Below are 14593 nucleotides of genomic sequence, written 5' to 3'. Positions count from 1 at the left end.
TTGATATATTAAACTAGACTACAATAAAACGATTTTGTGCCCCAAGTAATGAACACTTTGCTGAAATAAAAAAAGAAACAAAAATCCATAAGAGCATCATATTTGATATAATTACTGCGCTCAAGCAGGTCCAGGTGAAAACTCTTCTGTATTGATCCATCCTTCAGAAATTCAGTTTAGCTGTCTCTTCTCATTTGATTTGATCTCCTAAAATATGTTAGCGTGTATGAGTCAATCATCCAAATGTGTATTATCCATTTTTGAGATGCTATAAATTATATATTTTCATTGTTATATTTTATGAAACGAACAACTATACATTTTTAAAGTGCTTACATACATTTTCAAAAATATGTGTTATGCTTTTCCATCTGGTCCGTAGGAAGAGTCAACCGTCAGACACAGATATTGATTTCTCAGGTTTCATAGAAAATCTGTGGCTCAAGTTTCAAAATTTGATTTGAGCTGAATGAGTATTTGCTGCTTCAGATTGGAGGAACCCAAATAAAAGTATACACCTACAGAATAAATATGTTTAATCTTTAGGTCACAGCAGGGGTCGGCAACCCAAAATGTTGAAAACACAAAAAACAAATATGTCTGGAGCCGCAAAAACTGAAAAGTTTTGTATCAGCCTTAGAATGAAGGCAACACATGCTGCAAGTAGCTATATTAGTTAGAACTGGGTACTTGGCTGCAAATTTAGCTGCTAATGTCTTTCCACATAACTGTTTTTGTTTCGCAAATCTATGGAAGAGTATTAGGGCCAGGCAAGAGAAAAATAAAAATATTTTAGCGGAGGAAGATTTTTCTTTCATTAAAAGTCAAAATGTTGAGAAAGTCAAAATTTTCTGAAAAAAGTCAAAATGTCGAGAAAAAAGGCGAAGTTTCGACTTTATTCTTGAAATTGTATTTCAACATTAATCTCGACATTTCAACTATTTTCTCGTCATTTTGACTTTTTTTTTTTTTTTTAAATCTTCCCCTCTCAAATATTTTTTGCCTGCATGGCCCTGGTACTCTTCTGTACAAATCTTCATTAACAGAAATGTTGAAATGTAATATTTATTCTACATATTTTTACAGCATTGGAAAGCGTTAAGGATGTTTGTGTCATGGTTTCCTACAGAAACCATATAAAAACAAAAAATATATTTCCCTCCCCCATCGATTTCCATTTTCAAACATATTTGAAAAAGCTCCAGGAGCCACTAGGGCGGCGCTAAAGAGCCGTGAGTATTCACCATATATATATATATATATATATATATATATTTTATTTGCATTCTTTTCATATTTGGACCTTTCTAACCCACAACACATGGATATCTATCCCCTTTCAATCAATTTTGATTTAGATATAGGTGGATATAGTCGGAATTCCTTTGATTATTAGCCTTCAAACCTGTAGCTAAACATCCACGTTAGGACGACTTAAACTGAGTTAGTGATACAGATTAACACCGTGTCATAACTGCATGCGACGCGAGCAAGCGTCAGCGTCAAAAACAATTCCATTGCTTTATTTTTTATTGCACTGTCCAAACTGGTTGCGAGCGACGCGACGCGATGCGGCGCAGCGTTTTGAGCTGGACTTTTGTCGGACGCCCTGTTTCTATTTTCTTCCTGTCGCTCGCGTTGTAAGCCGGTTGAAAGCGCTGTAGGAAACAGTCATTTCAATACAAGAACCTCAATAAAGTGGCCGCTGCTGGAGGGAGATCTCCAGGGAGCTGGAAGGTCGTCACCGTCTCCATCACCAGCGGTTTCCCAAATCCAACTTAGCCTGGATCATTTCTCGTGTCCTCTGCTTTTTTCCCACATCCCAGTAATGATCTGACATGTTTGCTGCATTTAACACCGCACGCCGCTCACTCCACGCTGTTCGCTGTTTCATTGCGTCACCACAGACGTTAATTGTTCGTGTTTTTCCCACTTACAGGACCTTTTCTCTCCCCCCCGATGTTCCGGGACCTATATAATAATAGGATAGTATTTCTTTCTGTCACTTTATTGAGGTTTTTGTAGTGAAATGAGGAGGAATCATAGAGATAACTTCTCATTTCTACTAACTGGATCAGCCGTTCCTCATCATGACTGTTTCCTACAGCGCTTTCAACCGGCTTTCAACGGGAATGAGAGGAAGAAAATAGAAGAAAATTTAAATATCAAAATATCAAGCTTGTTTTCTGTTTAGAAAGTACAAACGTAGGAAGATTACAAGTAATCACCCATCTTTTACTCGTCTCTTTTAGGAGTTATTTTAGGAGCGCACGGGCGGGTAGTGCGGTGAATAAAGGCTGATTTATGGTTATGCGTAAAATCGACGGCGTAGCCTAGGTTACGCGGCGACGCGCACAGTTCGGTGCGTCGCCGCGTACCCTACGCTGTACGGTCTGCGCTGGTGTAACGTGGAACCATAAATCAGCCTTTTAAAAAGCGAGTTTCAGCTGTCAATCAAAAGAACGTGGGGCCGATAATGCGTTCAGTGTTTCAGGACAGAGAGCGTCCGATGTAAAGCAGTGCGACGCGATAGTCGGACGCTTGCATGCAGTTAGGACAAGGTGTAATGTGATGCCCGTGTGTGTGTGTGTGTGTGTGTGTGTGTGTGTGTGTGTGTGTGTTAAAGAAATGTGCAGAGACGCCCAGAGATCAGACAGTTGATGCCAGATAGAAGATTTAGTGACCATCTAAATAAATAATTTTTTTTACAGTCAGAACTTCAGATTCAAAAAAACAGGTTTATTAATAATATAAAAAACATCTATCTCAGCAACATGAAGTCCAGTCTCCCAATAAGACTGAGCTCAGAACAACTCAAGGAAAAACCACTTACATTTAGTCAAATGAAAAGGTAAAGGTCTAGTTTGCTGCATTACAGGTTAGAGTTAACAGAAAACATTCACCACTGTAAAGACAGAAAAGAATAAACCTCTGGGATGATGAACTGTTCACACTTTCAAGCAATGAAGTCCAGTGGTCTGTTGAATCCCCCTTTTCTGTTCATATATTGCCTAAAATATAAAAAAAAACAACATGACATCAGCGTTTCCCCTGCAACACTTGTAGATTACATCATCAAGCACCAATAGGAGAGGGAGAATCTGCACATAGAAACACCTGATTGGCTCCGTTAGCAGCTGATGCTGTGACTTTGCAACTCAGCAACAAGAACTGATCTCAAACAATGTTACCCAAAAACCACAGACAGACAGACAGACAGACAGACAGACACCTCACTATACAAAGCACAAGCTTAGAACATATTTCACTAACGGCCTCCAAGCAGCACCGTGATAAATACAGTTGAATGATCAAACTTAAAGAGCAGATTGCAGGTTGGAGACCCCTGTGAATCAATGTGTAGGAAAATAATGTAGGAACTGAATTTTCATTGAAATACGCATAAATATAAACTACAGTGACCTCCGGAGTTGTTTTTGTGAGAGTATTTTACTTCTGCATCTGAAAAAGCTGAACAGGAAGTGACGTAGCGGGAGGGAGCGCGGTGAATTCAACAATAGGAAAAATAATGGATCTTAATGTTAGTTGTGACACTGAAGAGGTTGTGAATGTGTATTCACACCAATATGACGGGCCACAGCCTTATAATTACCAACCCGTTAGGCGTACAAGAGACCAGGAACAGACCAGGGTCCGGAGAAATAATGGTCAGAGGAGAGAGATTGAGTTGTGGTGCAAGGAGAACCAGTGGAGGAGAAATTGACTCCTTTTAAAGTAAAATTGACTCCTTTTTTTTTTACCTATTTCAGTAAATATCAAAAGATTTATTTTAAAAAGGTCTCTCCACGTTGTGACGTTTAAGCCTGATTTATGGTTCCGCGTAAAATGGACGCACATTGCATTGGTATAACGCGGAACCTGAAATCAGCCTTTAGCCACAGTTGCAAATGAGAGACACAGTTTTCTTCCACGTTAATAAAAAAGAACTCTCCCTCCCATTCACTGTGAAAATGATACGTTTTCTTCCTTTTTCCTGCCATGGTTTTGTCGGTAGAAACCGCTTCCGTCTCCTCATCTTTGTTTTGCAGCGCTCACGAGCTCGTCTCAGCAAAGCTGCGTTTGGTCATGAAACTAGACTGCCCTGACTTTTTTGATGATATATATATATATATATATATATATATATATCTATATATATATATATATATATATATATATATACACACCGTATTTTCTGGACAATAAGCCGCACCTGTATATAAGCCGCATCTGCTCTATTTAGAAAAAAAGATATTTAGCCGCAGATATTTCTGTTGTTAGATTAGATATTTACTACATGTACAGAAGGATTTTGAACTGTAAATGATGTACATGTTTGTACCTAAATAGATCTTTCCTAACAGTGTCTTTTAACACGGCAGCAACTTTGCTGATTAAAACGGGACAGAACCAAGAGAAAATAACCGCTATTTATTTATCTGTTTGAAATCTGCTTCTACTTCTATCTGCTAAAGAAGTAGCGTATTCTTCTTTGCATTTATTTTGTCTTAGTTTTTATTCTAATTCCGGTTAGAGCGCCCCGAGCGGTGGAAGAAAAATCCACAGAATAGCCTTTGTATAAGCCGCACGGTTCAAAACCTATGAAAAAAGTAGCGGCTTATAGTCCAGAAAATACGGTATTTTTTTTTACGTTTTTGTGTATTCGTTTTTGAGTTTACATCACTGAATGTAATTCAAAAAGAATAGTAACACAAATACAATTTTAGACAGAGCTAGTTACTACTACCTACGACTGCTCAGTCAGATGGGGCAGAGCTGTGGAGACGTCTCCACTAGAGTACGAGTACTATAGTACTCTAGTGGAGACTAGAGTACAATAGTATTAGTACTCTAGTCTCCACTAGAGTACTAGTACTATAGTACTCTAGTGGAGACATCTCCCTCCTGCTGCGTCATATGACGCGGTGTTCGAAAAAAAAGCGTTTTAGGAGCTTTGCTAAATCAGCCACTTTTTCCTCTGAATACGTGCCCTTATGTCTTGTAAAACATATTAAATCCTACATTAACTTCTCACATAGTCATTTTCACATAAGGTCAGGTATAATTTTTGAAAAAACCCTAACCTGCAATTTGCTCTTTAAGCCTGCTTCCCGTGTGCAAACGTACCTGTATTTTCTCTTCATGGACACATTGATTGCATAAGCATTTACAGATCCATCAGTCTTCTTTCCCTGCGTAAAAAAAAGTCACAACCTTTTGTTAATCACTGTTGAAAACAGTCACGTCGTACGTCGTCGCAGCAAGTGTGACAGTAACACGAACGAATGTGCCGTACCACGACTGAAGTGTTTTGATCAGATATTTGAGCTTTTCTTTCCCCCCTCTTTTTTTTTTAAAGAGAGAAGAAAAAGCCAATGAGTAACATTTTATCTATAGAAGCAACATTTCTTCTTCTTACTTCTAGATACGTCACACTTTGCTACAGACAGACGCACGGCATAAAAACCCAGAAAATGAACACCGACGTGCAGCCCAAGTTTAGGTGGAGAACACTAGGAATTCCTGTTGGAGGAAACTGCGCCCCCTTGTGGCTCGACGGGTTACGACACCCGTCTACTCTCACCTTGGTGGTGTCAAAGGAACCAAAGCCCATCAACTTCATCATCTCAATTTCCTCTTCAGTTTTGCCCTGCATGTCCTCAGCTGTATGAAGTTTAAAAGAAAAAGTTTATTAAAAACACACATTATTATATATTATAAAGGAACAGAGATCTTTAAAAAAAACAAGATTCAGGACTAAATTGATGGAACGTTGTGTTTCTGTGAAAGGAATCAGTTTATGGAACAATCTGAACAAAGAAAACAAAGAATCCAAATCAAACATTACATTCAAAAGAACAATTAAAGCCTGTATGTTAAGGAAATATAATTAAATATGTTAAGTTTGATTGACAGACCCAGTGTTGTGAAAGGTATAAACAGTTTGTTTAATGGTATTACCTGAATTGTAACTTGGGAACTAGGGCTGCAACTAACGATTATTTTAATAATCGATTAATCTGTCGATTATTTTTTCGATTGGTCGATGAATCGGATAAAAAAAAAAAAAAACATTAAATTCCAACTATTCGAAAACAGAACTGACAGCAAATTCCCAGTGCAGATAATCTTCAGAAAGTTCACAAACAGGTTGCTCCTTGAACATCCCTGAGCTTTTAAGGTATTGATTTAAAAAAACAACTAAATGGACTAACACAGAAAACATACACATGTATGCTTTACATCTGCCAAATATATAAAAATAAAGTGCACAAAAGAGGAATACTTTGTTTAAAAAGGGACCTGAGCTGTCAGAACAATAAATACATTATAAAAAATAAAGAAAAATACAAATCAGAAACAGGATTTGTTTGAACATTATAATTTGTTCTCTCACTGCCTTCACTCAAAAAACTAAGATCTTACCAAGAAATGTTCTTATTTCTAACCTAAAAATGCCATTACACCTGATAACACACATCACTTAAAAGGTTAGCTGTTTTTCCCACGTGTTTCAATTGAACTTTCATTTGTGTCAAGCTAATTTTAAGTTCTAGTTAAGTCTTTATAAGATTTTGAGTGTTGGCAGTGTTCAAAATAAAATTATGAGACCTGCTGTATTGGAACACATTTTCATTTAGTTAAAACTGTAGCGGGAACAGATGTTTAGAGGAACCTATGTATGTACAGGGTTAGAGGGGGAACATATAGGAGAACGGACCACAAGAATACAGAGTGGATTAAAAATAAAAGTTAAGCACTGAGCTACATGTGTCTCCCGCCTGAGCATGGTATGTTACTAAAACCAAACAAATCCGCCGCCTCTTTCTTTTCCTTCACGTGCGCGGCGTCAGTGCTAGGGGTGTGCAAACAAGGGAACCTCACGATTCGATTCGATTATTGGTGCCACGATTCTTCGATTATTGTGATTTTTAATGCTTTTTTCCATACAAGATTGATTTTGTCTTCATCTGTGGCTACATTTGTAAATAAATAGCCAATCAATTAACTCAGTTCCTCTAACAACACTCATTAAGTAAATAACAAGGTTTTTTGAACATTTGACATGTATTTTTCAAAGACACAAAATAATGTTTTTTATGACTATGTAAACATTTGCTCTTTGACTTACTTAACTTTGACCAGGGAAAGCTGCACTTGCATGAGAGCGCCCTCTATTGGTGGAAAACACTGAAAACGGTCAAGCCCTGGATTTAATGAGTTCATTAATTCAAGTAAACAAGATATGTACTTAGTGTAAACATATCTGCCATATTTCAAGTGAACAATAAGAAATGTGCATTCTTGAAAATGAAATGATTCAGCAGCTTCTTCAGTCTGGAATCTGGATAGGATAACTTAAAAAAAAAAAAAAATCTTTTTTTTTTTTATTAAACGATTCCAAATCGTCACGTGACGCATCGCGATGCATCGACACATCGATGAATTGCACCCACCTCTAGTCAGCGCGCTGTGCCGCATTAAATGTAGTCCTGGCGCGACTTAAGGCTGATTTATGGTACCGCGTTACACCAACGCAGAGACTACGACGGTGTGCGTCGCAGGCTACGACGACGATTTAACGCGGAACCATAAATCAGGCTTCAGTGAGTGACGTAATAATCGCGCGACACAACAAATCGATAATGGAATTCGTTGCCAACGCTTTTAATAATCGTTTTTTATCGATTCGTTGTTGCAGCCCTATTGGGAACTAAAAAGGAATGTGTCTGTCTGTGTCGGCCGGCAGATATTTTATTTTAGTTTTTTGTTTACTTTGTTGTTTTTTAATTTACGTTCTTTGTAAATTGATTTCTTGGGAAAAGGGGCAGATTAAACAAGATTCTTCTTCTTTCTGCTCCCTTTCATTCACAATTTAGGAACGTTTGTGTTTATATTAAATTGTTTGTTGTTTTATTTTATCAAAGAATGAAATAAAGAATAAATAAATATTATCTGTACGTAATGTTGGTGAATTCTCCATCTTTAACCTGAGATCGTAATGGGTTTTCCCGGCTTGTCCTTGGAGTCTTTGTCATCATGCTTCTGCCTCCCGGGAGAGTTGGAGGAGGAACGATGACGTCTCGGAGACCTGGACAAAAAGATACAAATGCAAAGATGACAGAGTTCTAATCTGTTCATACCGTTTTCAACTTGTCAGTACCAAGTTGATAAATTAAAGGGGACCTATTACGGCATCTAATGTCTATTTTAAACAGGCCTTGAATGTCTTAAAAACAATCTTTTGATTATTTTGCTAAATAAATTAGAAATTCAGCCTCTGATCCATGTCTTTATCTTCCCATTCTCTAACCTCATTATCTATGCAGGATTCTGAGTGGGCGGGGCTATGATAATGAGGCTCTGTGCTGATTGGCTGCCTGAATGACGCGATACACCGCTACGAAAAAATGGTGGAAACTCCGGCCGGCGGAGTTATTTACACCGTGTCCTAACTGCATGCGAGCGAGCGCCAGCGACAAAATCAATTCCATTGCTTTATTTTCTATTGGACTGTCCTAACTGGCCGTTTTGAGCTGAACATTTGTCAGACGTCCTGCTTCTATTTTCTTCCTGCCGTCGTGTTTAAAGCCGGTTGAAAGCGCTGTAGGAAACAGTCATGATGAGGAACGGCTGATCCAGTTAGTTGAAATGAGAAGTTATCTCTATGATTCCTCCTCATTTCACTACAAAAACCTCAATAAAGTTCAGCTGCTGGAGGGAGATGGACAGAGACGATGTCACGCAGCTACGATAGTCGGACGCTCATGCAGTTACACAGTGTTTAGTTGTGGGCGTGGTTAGTATTTTGGTTCCGTAACTTTGGGGAGCAGAATCTGAACAGCTCGTAGATCCACATGACACTGGACGGCTCGTCCGGGCGGCTGTACAGACTCTGCAGAATCTGGTTGCTTTCCTCCTGAGTTGGCAGGCTGACCCTGCGTTCACACTGAAAGCGTCAGTGCCTGCAGCGGGGCGGGGGTGGGCGGGGTTTCAAGCTGCGCTGCAGACCTGGAGGGAACAGTGGGAACAGCCTACACATAGTGTACACATCTTAATTTTCCCATTTCACCATAGATCACACTTTGGGACGCCTTCTTTATATTTTAGCGTTATTTCCGCGTAGATAAGAGTGAGTTGTTCCCGGTGAACCATAAATCCGCCTAGGCCGATTTTTGGTTCGGCATCACACCAACGCAGACCCGACGGCGTAGGCTACGCGGCGACGCGCACCGTACCGCGACCCTACGCCGTTGATTAAACGCAGAACCATAATTCAGAAGCTGCAGTCTGTCTGCGCTGATACTGACACACCGGGTCGGAGCGGATTTGGTCATGATGTTTAACCTGTGTTTTGTGATTAATAAGCACGACTTTTAATTATTTTTCGTTGGATCAATGTAGCAAATAAAATTGTTGGGACCATCCAGCTGCTCAACCATCAGTTATTGTTTCACATGAGCAGTTCAGGTAAAAACGGCAGTCAAATCAGCAAAAATGTAATTTTGCTGGATGAAATATATGAATTCCTGATAAAATAAGTTTGTTAGTGACAGCTCTGCTCCTGTACGCATGTGTGTACGTTTGTGTGTACATGAAAGTACAATCTGCATTGAGGCTTCGGGAATCCCGGTCTGTGATTGGACGACGCCTCGGCGTCGCCGCTGCTCATTTGCATAAAGTTGAGATTTTTCAACTTCAAATTGACGCGCCGCCCCCGCCGCCCGTTTTCATAGAAAATGAATGGCAGCCGGACGCCTATGACGCCGTGACGCTTTCAGTGTGAACGCAGGGTGAGGGGAGACCACTTTATATATGTTAAAGCAAGAAAAAAAAAACTGTTTTTCATAATAGGTCCCCTTTAAGTTATTACAAAAGGAAATACTGAATTATAAAAAAGCACACAAACTGATACTAAAGACAATCCATTACCGAGTAACTAATCAGAACCAGACTTTTGGACCAGTTACTACAATTTGTTTTATTATTTGGTTTAACAAACATAACTGTGGAAGGTGGCTTTAAAATACCAATGGAGATCCCATAGGGCTGTGCGATTAATCGATTTTAAATCTAAATCGGATTTATTAATCAAGACGATGTTAAAAAAAGGAAAATCGATTTTCCTCTCACACAATTTAAGCCCAAGGCAATGTGATGTCATAGTTTTTTGTTTCTTCTATAACTCTTTTTATAGAGAGAATGGCGTGAACGACCCACGGATTGATCGTGCCATCGGGATTTGTAAGAAGATCGTCAGTTCTTTTTCATATAGCTGGAAAAGAAAAAGAGAGCTGACTGCATTACAGACAGAGCTCATGTAGTCATCTTTGTAGAGATTGTAAATGTTGTCACTTTACTAAACTCAAGGAGGATTTACAGTATCTTTCAATTGCACTTCATTCCCAATAGGGAAATTTGTTTGCTATTTTTCTTTAAAAATAAAGATAAAATATTTGAATCAATTTATTCCATTGTCTTTTGTAGTTTTACCAAAAAAGAAAAAAATCGAAAATCGGGTTTTCAGAGAAGAAGAAAAAAAAAAAAAAAAAAAAAAAAAAAAAAATCAGGATTTTATTTTTGTCCAAAATCGCCCAGCCCTAAGATCCCATTGTTCCTTTTAAAAATCTAAATGTAGACATTCTCCCGAGGCAGAAAGCGGCTCCAGCTCCAGAACACTGAGATACCTGGAACGCCTCCGGTGTGGAGAGCGTGAGCGAGACCGGCGACGGTCCCGGTCCCTGGAGCGAGAGCGTTCCCTCTCCCGTCTCCGGCGCTCGCGCTCCCGCGAAGCTGAGCGGGACCGGCGTCTTTCTGGGGAGAGAGAACATGCAAGAAGAAGAAGAAGCTTTATTGGTCAAGTGTGAGCAGGCCAGACAGGGAATTTGTCTTCGGTTGTTTCGCTCACTGAACCCAGATTTAAATAGTTGCAAACAGCAATAGACAAATGGGTCTTATTCACATATAAGATTTTTATTTTTATTTTTTAAGTGAAAGGTGCAGCAGTATGAGGTAGACACGGTTATTGAAAGGTGCATTCTTACAGCATATGATTGGGGTTATTATTATTATTGAACAGTGATTGATTCCTGAAATTGAGGCCCCGTTTACACGTATCATAAACGGTGGTGTTTTCATGCGTTTTGGCCGTTCGTTTACACGAAAACGAAGCTCAAAGTCTCCAAAAACCATCATTTCTGAAAACTCCGGCCAAAGTGGAGATTTGCAAAAACTCCGTCTCCACGTTTGCTTGTAAACGGAGGGAAATGGACATTTAGGCTTCAGAACGTCACATTATGAGACAGAAACGCCACCAACATCATGTGTGCGACCTGTGTTTACAATTAGTTTGGCCACCGTCAATATTTTCTTGTATTTTACCTGTTTTATATTCTAACGTCACACTTAAAAGTGACTCCACTTCTGTCACTCCAAACGAAAGACTCTGGTTCATCTTGGAAGTAACTGGCAGTTACTCGTGTCATTTGTTGATGTTTTTTTCCAGGATTCTGATTGGCTAGCATGACTTTATCTTCTCGTTACACTGCCCCCTGTAGGTTTGGCTGCTCATAGCACCTTAACAGCTATTTATGCAGGTTCCTGGAAATGATGAGATTTTTCCAAACGCAGAGGGGGAAATATCAATTTTTGAGTCGAAATTTTGTGAAAAAAGATGAAATGTCAAGAAAAAAAGTGGGGGTAGGTGGCCGAGAAAAAGACAAAATGTTAAGAAAGTTGAAATTTTGAGAAAAAAGTTGAAATTTTGTGAAAGACGAAATGTCGAGAAAAAAGTCAAAATGTCGAGAAAAAAGTCAAAATGACCAGGAGGAGACTAATCACTTCATTAATGTAATGAAGGATATGAACATTTCTGCATTTGTAGACGGTAGAAAGTACCGGGATAGAAGATTTACAAGAAGGTGAGAGAAAAGTTGCGCGAAGCAGCATTTGTTTTGAATTTGGATCCAGGAATAAGAAGCTGAAATGACGGTAATTGCGTCATGATGTTCTCCGTGCGTCGCTGGTTTGATCCAGATATCCCAAATGATTAATTACCATGTAAACGGAATATTCTGAATGTTTCAGTAACCGGAATATTAGCAATAACCCAAATTTTGACAGCATGTAAACGTAGTCAGTTTCACAAAGTGTCCGTGCTCTTCTGGATTTCATTGCAGTTCTGTACAATAACTTTTCCTATTTTATTATTCCATAATCTTAATATTAACAATCATTCATAATTAATATTAATAACGCTGACCAGAAATCTATGATCCAGGGGGCGCAGCTCTACAAAAACAAAGGAGTTTATACACAGAATGTTTTTTTGGGTCATGAGAGAAGGTAAAATTGTTTGTATTTTTGTAAAATGTAATTAGTTTAGTCTTTCAAATATGAACATTTATCAGATGAAATCATGTAACTGCTGAAAAGATGTTGACAAAGAGGAAGGGGTTTAGCCTTTAGGGGCCTGATATAACACTATTGGGTGAACGGGTAGATTTTATGTACAGAAATGGGCAGCTAAATATGTATGTATGCGTGTATGGTGTGAATACGTGTGTAAGTAGATAGATATAGATATAGAGCAGATGGCGTTAATATAAAGATAGTATGGTATAAATAAGTATATTTATATAAATATTTATATGGGCATGTGTGTACAAATATATATAGAAATACTCAACTATGTTTATGTATGTATAGGTAACTGTGTGAGTATAATTATAGTAGAGTTAGTTATTATAAATGTGTTAATGAATGATTAGTGAATGGGGGTAGGATTAAATATGTTTACACTTCTTCCTACTCCGTTTTGCACATGTAAATTAAGATATCAAGTGTTAAAGTATGAAATTCTTAGTTTTTTTTGTTTGCCGTTTTCTTATCATCTCTTTAATTGTTGTCTTTTAGTTCAATACAGTTTGTATTAATGTCCTTTTTAAATTTCTGCATGTAATGGCTAGCAGGATAATATTTATGTATGATTTTGTAAGAGACCTCCTTAACCTTATTTGTGATTAAAAGCTTGTTAGGAAGCATCCAAGTTTTTTTCCAATCAATATGATCTGTGAAACGATTCCAATAAACAGTAATAATAATAATAATAACAATAATATAGTAATATTAATAATAATATTAGGGGTAGCAACAATTTCTTTTTGAAATAAGGCACGTAACCTTTTATTATTATTCTTTTGGGTCAGTGAAAAACATATTTTACCTCCTGGAGAGTCAGTTGAGAATGGAACAGACACATTTCTAGGAGGATGTACAACTGTTTTTGAAAGCATTAGCATTAATCTAAGTCTCTTACCGCGTCTCGGGGGCGACCGGCTCCTGCTCCGCCCCATTTAGACCAGAACAGTCCCGCAAATCAATAAGAAGATAATTTACGGAGTGAAGTACGAGTTAAAGTGGTTTTATTTGTCTGTTTCTACCGCTTCTCCTCCGTGTAGCAGCTAGCTCGTCTTTGTGCTGATTAGTCTGCGACGCATGAGGCAACTTCCGGCCGCTGCGCAGAAGCAGCTGCGCAGGAGCAGCGAGGCAGCAGCAGCAGCGCCCCCTGTCGGCCTGTAGGACCAATGTCGTCTGGACCATAGACAGGAGTACATAGAAGTAATTCGTGTAAAAAATGGTTCAAATATGTTAAATTAAAAAATGTGTTTTGTTGATGAGAAAATATGTTTCTCTATTTTTCTTATTTTTGTGAGGGGGGATATATATTGTTTTTCGTCACTACCTTGTTCTCTATAGCTGATATAACATGAATTACTCCTATGTGGGATCAATAAAGTTCTTATCTTTGACATCTCAGAAAATTAAATATATTATATTTGGTGCCTAACTGTTTCCCAAGTATATTAGTGCGTGTGTGAATGAATAAATGAGACGTAAAACGTACATTTCTTTGTAGAAAGGCGCTTTATGAAAATAAGTCACAACCTGTCACAGCAGCAGTAGCAGCTCCGCTCCGCTCTTTCCCGTTTATTCTGGCCGAAACAAGATGACATTATATAATATTAGCAAATACGAATATTATAATATTAATATTATATAATAATATTATTATACTTAATATTATACTTATGAGTCATAAGTATAATGACATATACAGTACATATCACTTAGCAACCAAACGCTGCTGCATTGCATTGTGGGAAGTTTCTGCTCGGCTAGTGTCCATCAATCCACACTAAAAAAATTATCCGGAATGAGTATGAAATAGTACATACTATTGAGTACGTTCTTATGTTTCGGACGCGCTAAAAAATCTCGCACACTCATTTTGCTACTCATTAGGGTGGAAGGATGTGATTTTGGACGCAGCACAAGATTCCTTGTGAACAGAGCATGTGCAGAAAACAGATTCCTGTTCCGTTTGATGGGGATATTCAGTTTGGCGTTTACATGACCCAATATTCAGGTTTTAAAAGGAGTAACCCAGGGGTCGTATTGGGGTTTTTAAAAACCGGAATATGAGCAAATTCTGGTTATTCAAAGGGGTTATTGGTGTTTACATGGCCATGCAAATTTGGGTTATTGCTAATATTCGGGTTTTATAAGGGTTATTGATGCATGGAAACGCAGT

At 38.4% G+C, this 14593-nt stretch overlaps 3 protein-coding genes across 3 annotated transcripts in view; 1 reads left to right on the top strand and 2 right to left on the bottom strand.

Annotated features, from left to right (window-relative positions):
* si:ch73-138n13.1 (titin homolog) overlaps positions 1-14593 on the bottom strand; it is a 348772-nt gene that overhangs the window by 41863 nt on the left and 292316 nt on the right. The window lies entirely within an intron of this gene.
* Positions 1-14593, top strand: part of crybb2 (crystallin, beta B2) — a 147410-nt gene that overhangs the window by 79801 nt on the left and 53016 nt on the right. The window lies entirely within an intron of this gene.
* Positions 2719-13508, bottom strand: snrnp27 (small nuclear ribonucleoprotein 27 (U4/U6.U5)). The gene is made up of 6 exons (XM_061729795.1): positions 13319-13508; positions 10689-10815; positions 7992-8092; positions 5585-5664; positions 5128-5192; positions 2719-3011 (listed from the first exon to the last, which is right to left on the bottom strand). The coding sequence occupies exons 1-6, from the start codon at positions 13353-13355 to the stop codon at positions 2957-2959; spliced, it is 465 nt and encodes a 154-aa protein (XP_061585779.1). The 5' UTR covers positions 13356-13508; the 3' UTR covers positions 2719-2956.

The sequence above is a fragment of the Cololabis saira genome, chromosome 9 (assembly GCF_033807715.1).
Source record: "Cololabis saira isolate AMF1-May2022 chromosome 9, fColSai1.1, whole genome shotgun sequence".
In the NCBI taxonomy this organism is placed as follows: Eukaryota; Metazoa; Chordata; class Actinopteri; order Beloniformes; family Belonidae; genus Cololabis; species Cololabis saira.
The sequence above is the reverse complement of the archived record's forward strand: the minus strand, read 5'-3'. Positions and strand labels throughout refer to the sequence as shown.

Coding starts and splice junctions, on each gene's coding strand:
- snrnp27 (XM_061729795.1), bottom strand. CDS start 13,355: ATGGGGCGGAGCAGGAGCCGGTCGCCCCCGAGACGCG. Junction 10,816..13,318: donor CCGGTCGCCCCCGAGACGCG/GTAAGAGACTTA, acceptor CTCTCTCCCCAG/AAAGACGCCGGTCCCGCTCA. Junction 8,093..10,688: donor CCACACCGGAGGCGTTCCAG/GTATCTCAGTGT, acceptor CTTTTTGTCCAG/GTCTCCGAGACGTCATCGTT.